Raw genomic sequence first — 16,130 nt, 5'->3', positions numbered from 1 at the left:
CTCCTCCTCCTCCTCCTCTTCCTCTTCCTCCTCTTCCTCCTTCTTTTTAAGTGACAAAAACATCAAAATACTTTTGTATAGCTTTTTGGTGTTATTGTTGTCTGTTGCTACTTGATTATGCAATGTCATGTGTCCCAGGGCCTTCTAGTCTTACCTGACTGCTTCTTAGCACACATTGGTCAACACTGGCACTTTACTTGGCCTGTAGTAACCATTGATCATTGACTTTCCGATCTATGAGACTGATCCATTCAGATTCCGATTGACGTCACGAGGCACTTGTCTTTCTGTTCCTAGTTTATGTCATATAAGAAAATAGTCTCGTTTAAGGTGTGGTGCCTCATGCCTTCAATTCCAGAATTGGGATGCTGATGCAGGAGGGATGCTGAGGGTTTGAGGCCAGCCTACCTTTTGTCTAGAAGTTTCATGATGTCAAGTCTTAACACTGCAGTTTTATCCATTTTGAGGCTGTATTTTGTGAGTCTGGTAAGGAGTCGGGATCTCATTTCACCCTTGTGTATGTGGATGGCCTTCTGCACTGTTGGGATGGCCATCCTGTGGGCATCCTTAGCACCTTTGCTGGAAATCAGCTGGTGGGCCACTTCTCTGCTCTATTCTGTCCTTTTGTCCATACAGTGCAGCTATTTGTATGTGTGTGTCTCTGTGTCTGCTGGAGTCAGCAGGGGTCAGAAGGGGGCATTCAATCCACTGAAGCTGGTGTTAGCATTTGTGAGGTGCTGGGCACCAGTGTTGGGGTTTGAACAGTATCAAGAAGAGCAATAAGTATTCTTAACTGCTGAGCCATCTCTCCAGTCTTCACAGTGTTTTAAAGTCAGGTGGTGTAATGTCTCCAGCTGTGTGCCATTAAACACAGCTGTGTGGAGGAAAAAGTGGGGAACAGGAGCATGCTTCTCAATGCAGAAAAAAAAAAAACCCTTTTCATTTCCTTCATCAGTATAATGCAAATCATCCTCTGCCTGTCTCCTTGTTTCTGACTCTCTGTCTCTGTGTGTGTGTCTCTCAAACAAAAGTACATTCTTAGCCCTGCCCCCTTCCTCTGTGTGTTTGTGTAAGAGAATGTGTGTACGTGTGTTGGGACACGTCAGAGGGCAACTTTTGGGTATTAGTTTTCCCTTCCACCTCATTTCTGAGCAGATTGCTGTCTCTGCCTTTCACTCTCCAGGCTAACCAGCCTGTGCTTCTGGGAGGTTCCCTTCCTGCCTTCCGTCATGCTGGAGGAGGGCTTATAGGTAAATGAGCAGCAGCAGCAGCAGACTTTTTACAAGGGATCAGGTTTGTCTGTCCACAATTTTTACCTGTTGAACCGCCTCTCTGGTCCCAGTTATGTATTACTGCAAATGGCGTTTACTGTGTGTAGTTATGGTCCTTTGAGGTTTTTGTTTGTTTTTGGAAATGGATTTTATAAATGATTTATTTATTTTTATTTTATGTGCATTGATGTTTTCCCTGTATGTCTGTGTGAGAGTGTCTGTTCCTTTGGAACTCGAGCTGCAAACAGTTGTGAGCTGCCGTGTGGGCACTGGGAATTGAGTCTGGGTCCTCTGGAAGACTAGCCAGTGCTCCCAATTGCTGAGCCATCTCCCCAGCCCCTCATTATGGTCCTTCTAGTCCTAATTTATTGAGGATTTTTTTTATTATTATTATGAAAGGATGCTGCCTTTCTGTGGCTATAGGGATTGATCTGGGTTGTCCTGTTTATAGGATGTTGTACGTTTTTGATCACTTTAGGCTGTAGGGTTAGGTTTTAGTGCTAGCTGGATCACTGCTTCTGGTTTATGAGGAGAATGCTATGAACTTGTTCCTCTTATGTGATTGTAGATGAGAGGAAGGGCTGTGTTTGTCTCACATCTCATCCCTGCTTAAGGGTTGTATTGTCTCTGCTGGCTTGCAGGTCGCCGTGCATGTGTGCTGTACACCTTGCTGGGTGTAACTGAATATGTGAAAACCTTTTTTTATAACTTTAACTGTACAAACGTGGGGAAGGAGGCACAGTCAGGCAGGCGGTGTACTGAACGGTGAAACTTCTCTTTTGAATCAGGTTTGCTGCCGAAGGAGAACGTGGCAATTGAAGCATTTCAGATTTGTTGTCTCCTTCTGCCTCCTGAAAACAGGAGAAAGTTACAGCTGTTGATGCGGATGATGGCGAGGATATGCCTGAACAAGGAGATGCCCCCACTGTGTGACGGCTTCGGCACCCGTACACTGGTAGGTTGATAACATCTGTGGTGGTCCGTGTTTTCAGTCTGAAGTGCAACCAGGTCTCAGGTTTCCCTTCTGAGCACCCAGACGAGAGCACGGCCAGCTGTCCGCCCAGACTTACCATGCTTTCTGTCCAAGGCCCCTGAAGAGCAGAGTGAAAAGTGAAGAGGGAGTAGGGAATAGGTTCTCGATGTAGAGACAGCTGCTGTGTCTTCTCCTACCATTTTATAAATGACTAGCTACCATCAGCACAAAGACAGTGAAGGTGAGCAGACAGGCAGACCACATTCTCCTGTTCCAGAACAGGAGACACCGTGAAGACTTTCCTAACACTTGAGAGACAGCACGTGCAATGGGAGGAGCAGCCGCAGATGTCTTGGGTTCAAGCAGGAGGGAGAAGATGCCCAGCTGCTCTAGACACCATGGGAAGAGGGAGAGTCTCATACACCTATGGATTCCTGTGCTGTTCTGATGCATGCACTCACTACAGAAATATTTAATTAAGACTAATCAGTATGCCCATCACATCACCTATTCTATTATTTGTTTGTTTATTTATGTATTTATTTATCCATATCTTTGGATTGGAAATTTACTTTTTCAGCAGTTTAGACACACTCCATGTGTTTTCATTAGTATCTTTGGTTGTGAATAGATTCCTAGACTTTCTCCTGACTGGTACTCCTGTGCTCCAGCCAGCATCTCCCTGTCACCCTTCTTCCACTGCAGATTACACTCTGCTCCTCTCTGTTTTCCTCACAGTGTGGTAGAGGATTGTTTCTCTAATACCGTGTGTGTCCCCTCCATGCTCTTGGAGCCTCCACTTACTTCCTGGGGATTCCTGGACCCGCTTTACAGGAGCGAGACTGCCAACTGGGGTGCCTCTTGATCCCTTCTTGGGCTAAAGAGACCTTTTTGAAAAGTTGAAGAAAACTTGTACCTCTTCCCTATAGCAAAACACACACACACACACACTATGTGTGTGTATATATACTATATATATAGTGTTATACATGATTTCAAAGCTTTCATAAATCTACTGAAGTATTTTTTTTCTGAGCAGAAAGTGTCCAAGCACAAGTTTTTCTGCCTCTCTCTATATGGGCAAATATGAAGTGACACAGTATTGAATTAAGTCTTAATTAAATCTTAGTACTACTTAACAGACTGCACCAGGTGACTTTAATCTACAGCACAGAATAAAGTGAATTGGTAATATGAATTCATATAAACTATATTGTTTACATGTGCTATTATATTTTTATATTTATATAAAATATACTTACACATTTGTATAAATATATATTTATATTTTTGGTTACCATAAAAAGGTCTTGTCATGTGATACACAGTTTCTTTGTTCAAAGACAGTTCTCAAGTGTATATTTCAAATTGTAGAGAAAGCAAATTAGCCAAGGAAAGATATGATGGTCAAGGAACTTAGAGTAAAAATAAGCAATGAAACTGGGACATTCTTTGGCCAAGTGGCTATGAAGTCCTTGAACTTTAAAGTTCTAAATTCATATAAATTTCAGAATATATGGGCATGTGTGTATGCATGCATGAATGTATGCAATTGTATATGTGTATCATACCTTGTATAAAATGGGGAGTTTTAACAATTCCTCAGACAGCCTTCTCTCTCCTGAGCCTCTTCAGAGGAGATTTTCATGGGAGTTGGCTCCATCGTCTAGGTGCCCGTGGGATGTGCACTCTTGTGCTACGTTCCCCCAACTATTCACACTTGTCTTACAAACTAACTGGCATCAGTTTAGAGAAGGCAACGAGGCCACTCATGTTTGTTCATTTTCACCATTTCCCTGCATTCTGTTTTGTTTTGGTCCAGATGGTTCAGACATTTTCCCGGTGCATCTTATGTTCTAAGGATGAAGTAGACTTAGATGAGTTACTAGCTGCTCGGTTGGTGACATTCCTGATGGACAATTACCAGGAGATTCTGAAAGTTCCTGTGGCCCTGCAGACCTCCATAGAAGAGCATGTGGCTCATCTTCGAAGAGTCCAGGTAAAGGACGAGACGTTATCAGTTCTGTAAGATTAGCAGCAGGAAGTCAAGGAAGGTTGTCAGTCTCCTGACATTTTGTGCCAAGTATTATGTGAATTGGTAGGAACAAAGTGCTTATGACAGGTCTGCTACTAAACATGGCATGAGTTTGCTGTTATCACGAACACCCATGGGATGCATGCTTGGTTTATTACATCAGTCATTGCCGTATGGGTATCAACCCAACACATTGATCAAGTTTGGAAATATAGATTATACACATACAAAATGAGCAGAGTGAGAGTTACAGTAAAATGTGCACAATATGTATTCATTTATCTATCTTTTTCTTCTCTCCTTTCTCCATTTTTTTGTCCCTCACCTTTTTTAGTAACTTAGTTTTTCTTACTTATTAATACAATGGAACATCATCTTCTATCTTCAAATTGTCACTTGTACAAAGAGCACACTCTGGAGGCAAACACTGTGTGGACTGAGGGTGTGCCCTTTTCTTTGCTGTGCCTCCTTATTAGGCAAATGAAGTAATGTTACTGTGCTTCACCATCTGACCCAGTCTTCTTTCTGTCTGTAAAAATCCGAGTGATAGTTATTATTTTGTTTGGCTAGTACATATAAAAGCATGCTTACAATGATGTTAATGTTTCCCACACAGCAAACCTTTAATGGGTGACTGCTGTTGAGGTTATTGTTATTATGTGATTAATGCCATTATGAGATATATATGTGACATATATGTGACTAATGCCATATTGATAACACATTCCATTATAGAAATGTATACATAATTATCTTGAGTTTGGCGTTCTAGGTTTTACAATGTTTTAGTCTTTAGTTTCATTTTACTTTATGTCTTTAAATACAGGGTCTCATACTGAAGACCAAGGTGACTTGGAACTCATTATGTAGCCCAGGCTGGCCTTAATTTGGGGTCGTTCCTCCTGCCTCAGCTTCCTGATTCCTGGGATTATGGGCATGAACTTCCATCTCCAGCTGTGTTTGATATTTAGGTTCTCTATTTCTTTCAGATTTGCAAACAATATATTAGTAAATATATTTATAGCTAGATTTTGGGAGAGGGAGCTGATCCACAACTATTCTTGAAGAGTAAATTCCTAGGTGTATCACTGATGAGTCAAACAGCTTAAATATATTTTAAATATTGACTGGATATGGCCAATATTATTTTAGTTTGATTGTTTCAATTTAATTTATGTCAGTAGCATAAGAAAATACATGCTCATTTCACCTTTGCCTCTGTGTTGGATATAATTACCATGAGAAAAGCCATATATATATGTGTGTGTGTGTGTGTGTGTGTGTGTGTATGCATATAACATATGTATGTATATTATAAAAACACACACACTCTTGCCATTTGCACTGGTAAACACATAATCTTACTAGTGTTTTAGTTTAATATTTTTCCTCCTAATATTTTTATGAGTCAGACTTTTGACAAATAAGATGAGATGCCTTCTCAGGCGTTCACCAGGAAGGGCTGTAGCAGGAGTGGTGGCTCTGGGGCCCGCAGGCAGATTGCAGGGAGCTCTGTGCTGGTCCTGTGCACTCATGTACATAGTGGGCAGATTGCAGTGAGCCCTGTGCTCTTGAGGATCAAGGGTGGGCTGCAATGATTAATGTACCTGCATATAAGCTTGGCCTTGTCAAGGCGGACTTGTGCTGTGACTGAATAAAGTCAGTGATGACTTTACACAGCTCCTGGAGGTCACGTTCAGGTCTCCAGGCTTGTCTAGAAAGTGTCTCATCCCACTCTCCAGTCCCTGATTTCTGCTTAAATTTCAGATCTTATTGAAGGGTAGGTACAGTCATTCCATGTTGTTGTTATTGTTTTATTTTTTATTAGAGTGGGTATCAAGTGCCGAAGAGTAAAATCTCATACTTTAAATTTAAAACCGTGGCTTTAAATATTATTCAAAAGTGCGAAACCCTTCTTTTCAGGATGGCTTCCCCCAAGCAAACTGAAGGAAAACCCCACTCCTGCCAGGAGACATGCTGGCCTTGACTTGATCTAATTCTGTGCTTCGTCTCAGATAAAATACCCAGGAGCTGATATGGATCTCACTCTGTCTGCACCTTCATTTTGCCGTCAAATTAGTCCTGAGGAGTTTGAGTACCAAAGGGCGTATGGCTCCCAGGAGCCCCTGGCAGCCTTGTTGGAAGAAGTCATAGCTGATGACAAACTCTCCAACAAGGAGAAGAAGAAGAAGCTGAAGCAGGTGATGAGGCTGTTCTTCTGAAGGCCCCTCCCTCCCCTCTTCTCAAGTTGTTCCTTCCATTAGCTTTCCATTTTTATGGGCTTCATGTAAATCTGACTTCAGTTCTGCCATCCAGGAGTTCAGCTATGTTGTTCCCCAGTTGTATTGTTTCTTTACATTACTGAGCATTTCTTTTGTAGCATTAGGTTCTGACACTTGTTGTTTGTTTTGCTAATGGCATGATATGAATCAGAAATTGACTGTAAGGAAAATATTTATCATGTGTGCTGCATGTGTGTGCATGTGCAGGTGCACGTATGTAGAGGTCACAACAGCTGTTAGAGTCAGTTCTCTCCTGCACCTTGGTGTTAGGCGTTTGCAAAAGCTCTTCTGCCTTGCAGACATTTGTTTTTAGATGGGCAGCGTCCGAATGGTTTCTTGTCTCAGACTCCACTACATATGGCAGTCAGTTCCTCGTGAGTGAGGCAACAAGCCAAGGGTTTCAGAGAACAGCTTTCATTTAGAATGGTGCAAAGCATCCCTTAGCTTTTGTCAGTGTGACAGGAAGCCTGACAGAAGCAACTTAAGGGCTGGAGGAGAGTTCGTGGCTCTGGTATCAGGGGGCTGCTTGTTGTGGCAGATGAGGGATGCTGTAGCGGTTGAGTGCCTGGCATCACATCGAGATCATACACAGAGGCTCTTCATCCCTGGCCCATCCCTGGAAATGGGTAGGGTCATATACCTGCAGGGACCTGCTTTTCCAGTGATTCACCTCCTCCAGTGAGGCTCTCTGGAGCTCCCAGTTTTCAAAACCTCCCAAAGTCATTGGAATCTAATATTTGAACCATGGTACCAGGAGGATATTTCCCATTCCAACCTTATGCCTACTTTGGCCATCCTTAAAAGACCAGTCTTCACTCTGGTGGATGGTATTTAGTTTCTGTCTCCTTCCTTCCTTCCTTCCTTCCTTCCTTCCTTCCTTCCTTCCTTCCTTCCTTCCTTCCTTCTTTCCTTCCTTCCTTCTTAGACAGACAGTCTCACTCCATAGCCCAGGCCAGCCTTTCCCTAGCCATCCTCCTGAGTGCAGGCATTAGAAGTAGTACCTCACCACTCTTGGTCTGTAGTTCCCTGTACAGCTGGATTCCCAGACACGCATATGCTAGATTATTCCCGGATCATCAGGGCTCTGGTCTCTCTCATTTTTCTTCTGCTAATGTTGGAGATGAGTTGAGTGGTAAAACATTCCCTTCCTTTACATTGTCCATGGAATAATCCCTCCAGCACATTCTCTCTTCTCTTTGTTAGGTAGAAGGTGGCCGGTCTGAGTTGGAGAAGCTGAGAGATAGTAAAACATAGCTGGGCCAGACTTTGTGTAGAACAAAATTATTTTCATTCAGACTTACTTGTGACTGGTGTTCACAGTGAGGGATAGTGTAGTTGACAGGGGAGTGTTTTAAATGGTTTGGTTACAAAGACAACTTCATCTGCACATGGGGTCGCAGGAAAGATGAGGTAGCAGGCAGACATCAGCATCAAACAATTTAACCAAAGCAAAGGAAAGCAGGGACCAGGAACTCCTACAATTTGACTGTGTAATTTTTGTGGTTCTTCTGTGTCTTTTTTCTTTTTGACTCATATTAGACTCCTGTTCAGTTTCAGAAATCTTACCCTGAAGTCTACCAGGAACGATTTCCTACCCCAGAGAGCGAAGCACTTCTCTTTCCTGAAAAACCCAAGGCCAAACCACAGCTGTTCATGTGGGCACTGAGGAAGCCTTTCCAGCCATTTCAGAGAACTAGAAGTTTCCGGATGTGATGCAGTGACAGAGCTTGAGAGACCTCCGAGGTAGAGGCAGGTTGAGTCAGTGGAGGTTCAAGAAGGCTGTTGTAAACTACTGAAATATGGAGTTTCAGAGCATCCGTCCGATCGCCCAACTCCTCGCATGTTGAGCCACTGTCAGTATTTTTATAAATCTTGATGCTGTTTGTAAAGATGGACAAACGAGCGAGTGATTGCGATCAGGTGTGGAGGGGGTGGTAAGAGGCTTGGGATGGTTACAAAATCTAAAGATAAAGCATTCCCCTCCTTCTATTTGTTGATGTCCATGTTGTGTAAAGTCCTTACATGTGCTCCCTGCTCACCTATGTGTCTGTGAAAACCAAGCCTAAGAATACTGTACATACTTGAATAAGAACAACACTGTGTGTGCTGTTCCAGTGGTAGCACTGACCCAGTTGCCAATTGTGATTTCTCCTGTGTAAGTCCCATGGGTTGTTCTTTGTTTGTTTGTTTTGTTTTTTTAATTTCTTTTTTGTTTCATTATTGTGAAGAGTCCTAATGTTTTGCACTGTGATAGCCGTGCCTTTTGTTGCAGATTTGCCCGTTGCTCTTTGATTACCCATATGCCTGTGTCTGGATGTGGAATAGTGTGCATCTGCCCTCTGTCCTGTAATCCGAGTCTCAGCTAAAGATAAAGGTTGAGCTGGATGAATTCTTCGGCCTCCCTTGGACCTGTAAATCTAAATTAAGTCTTTGTTTGGTTTTATGAAAAGTATAAATGGGTTGAATATATTTTCTCAGCTTCATTGTTTTGAAAGTTCATGGAATGTAAATAAATACTGAGGTTTTTTATATATATGTACTGTGCCTTGTGTTTTTCTTCTTTGCAATTTATTTAGATGTTAGGGGGTCTCCTCAGATCCCTTTGCCAGTATTTTCACATCACTCTGTGTGTGTATTGGTAAGGAAGCGAGGTTTATTTTTGACTTTTGTATTGGCTTCAGGAGAGTGTGCCCCCGCATGTCTGTCTGTCTGTCTGTCTGTCTGTCTGTCTGACTCTGTTTGTCTCAGCCTCTCTCTTCTTCTTTCCTCCTCTGTTCTCTTTATCCCCCTCTTCTCTCTTCTTGCTTCATTGTTTCTTCAAAATAGTGGGGCATATGAAATACCTCTGAGAGTAATTACCTTGAGCTGATTTTGTGCTCTTGCACTTGAGATCTGCCCGGTGGCAGAGTACCTTCTGTAGTTGACAGAGATTTTGCCTATTTAAAAATAGATAAGTATTCCTGCTAGTTTGAATACAGTTCCAGATATTTAGTGTGATTTGTTTTTAAGGCGTTGAACATTCTTAGACTTGGATGTTTTGTTGAAGCAAAGTATGGTTCTGCTTAGCCTTGCTCTGTGGTAGAAAACCCTGTTGTCTGCTGGAAGTGTGTGTGTGTGTGTGTGTGCATGCGCGCGTCTGATTGCTTTTTGTTTTACCCCTGCTTCTTGAAATGTTCGTATGTATAAACATCATAAGCCAAGTATATGACTGATGCTAAGTAGCAACAATTTTCCTACATGGTTCTATGAGGTAGCCGGCATGCGCGCCATTGATGTGTGCTTTCTTTATTCAGTGGTATCACCAAAGCTGGCCTTGTTGGGTTTGAGTTGTCAGTGTGTAGGTCAGCACTGGTGTCACTCTGATTACGATTTCGCTCTGATTTTAATATAGCTGTAGAGTTTTTCCATATATTTTTAGATTTTACATTTTTATAAAAATTTAACTACTTCTCATTTATATACATGTACATTCTATGATTTAGAGTGTATTGAACCTATAAATCAATTTGGTGATTATTATTATATTTACAGTTGTGCCTGTTAGTTTTTGGCAGCTTGATATAATCTAGGCTCACTCAGAAAGCAGGAAACCTCAGTTGAGGATTTGCCTCCATCGGATTGTCTTATGGGCATGTCTTGGGACATTTTCTTGATCTGATTGATTTGGGAGGGCCCAGCCCACTGTAGTTAGTACCACTCTCCAGCAGGTGTCTGTATAAGAAAGCAAATTAAGCAAGCCAGAGAGGAAGCCAGTGAGCAGCATACCTCTGTGGTCTGTGTCAGCTCCTGCTCTGATGTCCCTCAAGTCCCTCGAGGTGTTTCCAGGAAATGTAAGTAAACCCTTTCCTCCCCAAGTTGTTTTTGGTCATGATGTTTACCACAGTAACAGAGAAGTGAACGAAGACACTGTTAGCAAGCTTTCCAGTCATGAGCCCACCATTAATTTTTGGTAGATGATAATGTTTAATTTTTTTTAAGGTTTACAAACTTTTTGTTTCTAAGAATTTAATACTTTGAAAAATGTTAGCATCAATTTTTTTATTCTATTTTAAATGTCTGGAAGCTTTCTTTGCTTCTCCTTGTATGAATTATAAACCTGAATTTTGCTTACTGACTGTTGTAACCTTGCTATACTTTCTTACTTATTTTAAATATTTAGTGTGACATCTTTGTTTGATTTTCTACATTTCCTACACATTAGCAAATAACCAGTTTTTGATTTTCTTTTCTGTATTTGAGCTATTCCCAGTAGTCTTTGTTCGCTGATACTTAATTTTGAAAACGATTACATTTGTGTGTATGTGTGTGTGATGTGTGGTGTGTGTGTATGTGTGTGTGATGTGTGGTGTGTGTGTATGTGTGTGTGTATTTGGTATATATGTGTGAGAGGGCTGTCAGTCAAAGGGCAGCTTGTAGGAGTCAGTGGGTCTTGGGCATTGAAGAACTCAGGTTGACAGGTTTGGCAGCATTGACTAGACCTGCTAAGCCTTCTCTCCAGCCATTCTTGATAACTAATGCTTGTGTTGTCTCTTTTCCTTGAATATGGGATAAAGAGAGGGTCAGCACATGAGAGCTGCTACATTTGTCAATATTAGGACAAATGGCTGAGGAGCCTAGTTAACATACCAAAGCAGACCTGGCCACCAGGCTCTCCCAGCATCCCTCAGTTCCTACCTGTTATAGGGTATGGCTGCATACCCTGCCCCCTACCCTGAACTTCTTCAGACCAGGGGCTGGGCCACCATTCCCTATATAATCCAGCCATTTTGGTTACCAGGCCTTTTGTATGGTGTACCTTTTACCCGCCTGGCCTGTTGATCTGGTTCTCCCATTCCCCCTCCTCACATGGCCTGGCTTAATATGACCCTGGCCTCAGGGTCATGCTTACTCTGAGCTCTTCCAGATGTTCCTCTGGCTATGTTCTCCCTTTTATCTACAGTAAACCTTCTCCTCTACCATACCTAAGGACAGTCATGTCCTTTCCCTCTTTCCCTCTTTCCCTCCTTCCCTCCTTCCCTCCTTCCCTCCTTCCCTCCTTCCCTCCTTCCCTCCTTCCCTCTTTCCCTCTTTCCTTCCTTCCTTCCCTCCTTCCCTCCTTCCCTCCTTCCTTCCTTCCTTCCCTCCTTCCCTCTTTCCCTCTTTCCCTCTTTCCCTCCTTCCCTCCTTCCCTCTTTCCCTCCTTCCTTCCTTCCTTCCTTCCTTCCCTCCTTCCCTCCTTCCCTCCTTCCCTCCTTCCCTCCTTCCCTCCTTCCCTCCTTCCCTCCTTCTCTCCTTCCCTCTTTCCCTCCTTCCCTCTTTCCCTCCTTCCCTCCTTCCCTCTTTCCCTCCTTCCCTCTTTCCCTCCTTCCCTCCTTCCCTCCTTCCCTCTTTCCCTCCCTCCCTTCCTTCCTTCCTTCTTTTTCATTCAGTCTACAGCCAGTGGAGAGGGGAGGCCTGGCAATAGCTTTTAAGCTCTACTTTAGTCCATTTTGAGGTTATTGGCTCCAGCTGAATTGCATTCTTTGAGAAACTCCGAGCCAAAAGAACTGAACTAAGCTGGACACAAGAAACTATTATATGGTATGTATGAGTGTGTGTATATGTGTGTGTGTGTATGTATTTATATACATGAATATATATTCATAATAAGTAATGAGGTGTCATTTTTACTGCAGTAATTGAAATGATATGTTTAAATCCTAGCCCTAGTATAATGCCGGACAGAGATAACACCTGTCACTATTCTTGTTTTGTTTTGTTTTTTTATATCCTGACTGTGCTTTATTATGGTCCTGTGCATTAAATAATGAGTTCTTCTCAGCGGGTTACAAGCTTGTCCACTACTATGGGTACAGAGAATAGTTATTGCATCAGTGGAGAAAAAAATAATGGGGGTGCAACTTCAAGGTTTTGAATGGTCCACCTGTATGTCTGACCAGTGGCCCTGGTACTTCTTTTTTCTTTATGAAAATAAGAAAACATTGCAGAATAGATGATCTGTGGTTGCCTATTTTAGTGAAAGGTAGAAGAACTCTTAGGAAATGTGAATTTTTATGCTTTTTCCCCACTAAAATGTCTTCACAAGCAGATTGGTCTCTGGGGTAATTGACATGGAACAAGATTGCTATGACAATTTTACATTCCAGAGCCGGTGAAAAACAGGTACAACCCATTCTTGTTTTATAAAAATGTGCTGAACTCCACCCCTGCCTTTGGCCTACCCAATCACAGGAGTAATTAATTCACAGTGTTCGCTTGTCATTCATTTGTCTCTACTCTTGGGATTTGCAGAGAGAGGCATGCACATATGATTGCTAGCCCAATTGTTGAAAAGGCCCTGTTCTCAAGATCTTCTTGGAGGCTCAGTTTAATCAGTGAGATGTAGCTTTGGTATAAGGGGGCGGGGAGCATTGAAACTTGTTAAGTCCATCCCAGGTAAACCTGCAGCATGCTTCTAGGATACAGTGCTTGGGAAAGAATGGTCAGAACTGGAGAGTTATGTCTTTTGCTAGCTGCATTGATCTTTATACTACAAACATCAACCCTGTTAGTCTATGTCTTTTTACTGGGGAATTGAGTCCATTGATGTTAAGAGATATTAAGGAACAGTGATTGTTGCTTCTTGTTATTTTTGATGTTATTTTTATGTTTGTGTGGGTATCTTCTTTTGAATTTGTTGAAAGAGTATTGCTTTCTTGCTTTTTCTAGTGTATAGTTTCCCTCGTGTTGGCGTTTTCCATTTATTATCCTTTGTAGTGCTGGATTTGTGGAAAGATACTGTGTAAATTTGGTTTTGTCATGGAATATCTTGGTTTCTCCATTTATCGTAATTGAGAGTTTTGCTGGGTATAGTAGCCTAGGCTGGCATTTGTGTTCTTTTAGGGTCTGTATAACATTGCCCAGGATCTTCTAGCTTTCATAGTCTCTGGTGAGAAGTCTGATATAATTCTGATAGGTCTGCTTTTATATGTTTTCCCTTACTGCTTTTTATATTCTTTGTTTTATGCATTTGGTGTTTTGATTATTTTGTGACAGGAGGAATTTCTTTCCTGGTCCAATCTATTTGGAGTTCTGTAGGCTTCTTGTATGTTTATGGGCATCTTTTTCTTTAGGTTAGGCAAGTTTTCTTCTATAATTTTGTTGTGTTCTAAGGATGAAGCAGACTTAGATGAGTTACTAGCTGCTCGGTTGGTGACATTTCTGATGGACAATTTCCAGGATATTCTGAAAGTTCCTCTGGCCCTGCAGACCTCTATAGAAGAGCGTGTGGCTCTTCTGCAAAGAGTCCAGGTAAAGGAGGAGATGTTATTAGTTCTGTAAGATTGGCAGTATAGAGTCAAGGAAGGGTGCCAGCCTCCTTCTGACATTTTGTACCAAGGATTATGTGAATTGGTAGAACAAAGTGCTTATGACAGGTCTGCTACTAAACTGGCCCTTTATGAGATCTTCACTCTCTTCTATACCTATCATCCTTAGGTTTGGTCTTCTCATTGTGTCCTGGATTTCCTGGATGTTTTGGGCTAGGAGCTTTTTGCATTTTGCATTTTCTTTGACAGTTGTGTCAATGTTTTCTACAGTATCTTCTACACCTGAGATTCTCTCTTTTATGTCTTATATTCTGTTGGTGATGCTTGTATCTATGACTCCTGATCTCTTTCCTAGGTTTTCTATCTCCATGATTGTCTCCTTTTGTGATTTCTCTATTGTTTCTATTTCATTTTTAGATCCTGGATGGTTTTGTTCAATTCCTTCACCTATTTGGTTGTATTTTCCTGTAATTCTTTGAGGGATTTTTGAGTTTCCTCTTTAAGGGCTTCTACTTGTTTACCTGTGTTCTCCTCTGTTTCTTTAAGGGAGTTATTTATGTCATTCTTAAAGTCCTCTGTCATCATGAGATGTGATTTTAAATCATGTCTTGCTTTCCCGGTGTGTTGAGGTATTCAGGGCTCACTGTGGTGGGAGATCTGGGTTCTGATGTTGCCAAGTAGCTTTGGTTTCTGTTGCTTATGTTCTTGCCTCTCGCCATCTGGTTTATCTCAGGAGGGTTAGCTGGTCTTACTGTCTCTGACTGTGACTTGTTCCTCCTGTAAGCCTGTGTGTCAGCACTCCTGGGAGACCAGTTCTCTCCAGGAGGAATTTGGGTATGGAGAGCTGTGGCTCAGGGTCAGCTCTGGAGTACAGATGGAAACTGGAAGGATCCTGTTCCTGGCTGTTCTTTGGTTCCTGTGTCCTGATGGCTCTGGGCAGTTCCTCTTGGGCCAGGAATTTGAGCAGAAGTTGTGGTCTTACCTGTGCTCACAGGTGTGTTGGCCCTCCTGGGAGACCAGCTCTCTCCCGGGGGTGGTATTTGGATATGGAGTGCTGTGGCACAGGATCAGCTCCGGGCCACTATTCTTGTTTTGTAAGGGAAAACTTTTAGGATGCTTTAGAGTATTTGTGTATTTCTTTTTATCATAGTAAATTAAGGTATTTTATTTTTTATTACCTTTTTATGTGTATGCAAGTATAGTAGAATATGCCCATGGGTACTGGCAGGTGTTCATCCTTGTGGAGGCTATAGGAAGCTCTGAGTTGTCCTGCTCCATTTCCCTCCACTGTGTTCCTTTGAGACAATGTGTCTTTCTGAACCTGGAAAAAAGCTGGTAGCCAGCATGACCTAGGCATCCTCCTGTCTCTGCCCTACCCCTCAGCACTGAGGTTATAAACAGCTTTTCATATGGGTGGTGGAATCTAAACCCAGCTCCTTAAGTCTGTGAAGGAAAAGGTCTTCTATAAGCCATCTCTCCAGCCCCATGAATTTACTTCCTTGTGCCCTTCCCCCAGCCTTGAGTGGGCCTGAGAGACCTTGTTTACCACAATAGACCAAACAATAGGACTCTGGAGGCATTGCCTGCCTTGGCATTGCCTGCCTTGGCATTGCCGGCCTTGGCGCCTCCTTGGCTGCCCTGTAGCCTGGTACACGAGCTGAGAAGAATAGACTGCCTGCTGAGCTTGCTTGAGACATCTCCGGCCAGCATTAAGTATGGATTCCTCTCACCTCCAGCAGGATGGATTCAGCTCACCCCCAGCCGGCTCAAGCAAGAAGGAACTCTGGGGGTGGGGGTGGGTTATCTCCTTTAAATTAGAAGCTGAACATTAAAGCATTGAGCCTCGATCAGAAACCTTTGTCCTGGCTTCATCACTTCCCGCCCTCCTGTCCCTCTTCCATTCCCAGCCTCTCTTTCAGGTGAACCCGGTCGACTGTGGCCGATGGCCCTCAACACTTTCTATTGCACATGGGGTATATCCTAGTCATTGATTTCGAGAATGAATTCAGCATTGAATTGAGTGGAGTAAATTTAAGTCACAACATATTATAGTATATATTTAATGAATGGCTAGATTCTTTAGTTAATATGTTGTGTTGATGTGTGTGTGTGACATTATCTTGCTGTGTAGCCAAGGCTAGTCTTGAGTTTGAGATCCTTCTGCCTTTCTATTCCATGTGAGTATTTTAGTTCATGCTGTATAATACAATACTCCCTTATAAACACTGTAGTCTGTCTCTCCTCTCCTCTCCTCTCCTCTCCTCTCCTCTCCTCTCCTCTCCT

General features: G+C 42.5%; 1 protein-coding gene across 1 annotated transcript in view; it reads left to right on the top strand.

The window, feature by feature from the left end:
• Depdc1b (DEP domain containing 1B) overlaps positions 1-9,093 on the top strand; it is a 63,096-nt gene extending 54,003 nt beyond the window's left edge. The window contains exons 8-11 of the mRNA XM_028784046.1: positions 2,060-2,226; positions 4,067-4,243; positions 6,295-6,480; positions 8,113-9,093. Coding sequence (XP_028639879.1) covers positions 2,060-2,226; positions 4,067-4,243; positions 6,295-6,480; positions 8,113-8,274 — 692 coding nt within the window. The 3' untranslated portion in view covers positions 8,275-9,093. The remainder of the gene's footprint in view (positions 1-2,059; positions 2,227-4,066; positions 4,244-6,294; positions 6,481-8,112) is intronic.
• Positions 9,094-16,130: the final 7,037 nt, after the last annotated feature.

This window comes from Grammomys surdaster, unplaced genomic scaffold (assembly GCF_004785775.1).
Source record: "Grammomys surdaster isolate TR1022 unplaced genomic scaffold, NIH_TR_1.0 99, whole genome shotgun sequence".
Lineage (NCBI taxonomy): Eukaryota > Metazoa > Chordata > Mammalia > Rodentia > Muridae > Grammomys > Grammomys surdaster.
Note: the sequence above shows the minus strand (reverse complement) of the source record. Positions and strands in the feature narration are given on the sequence as shown.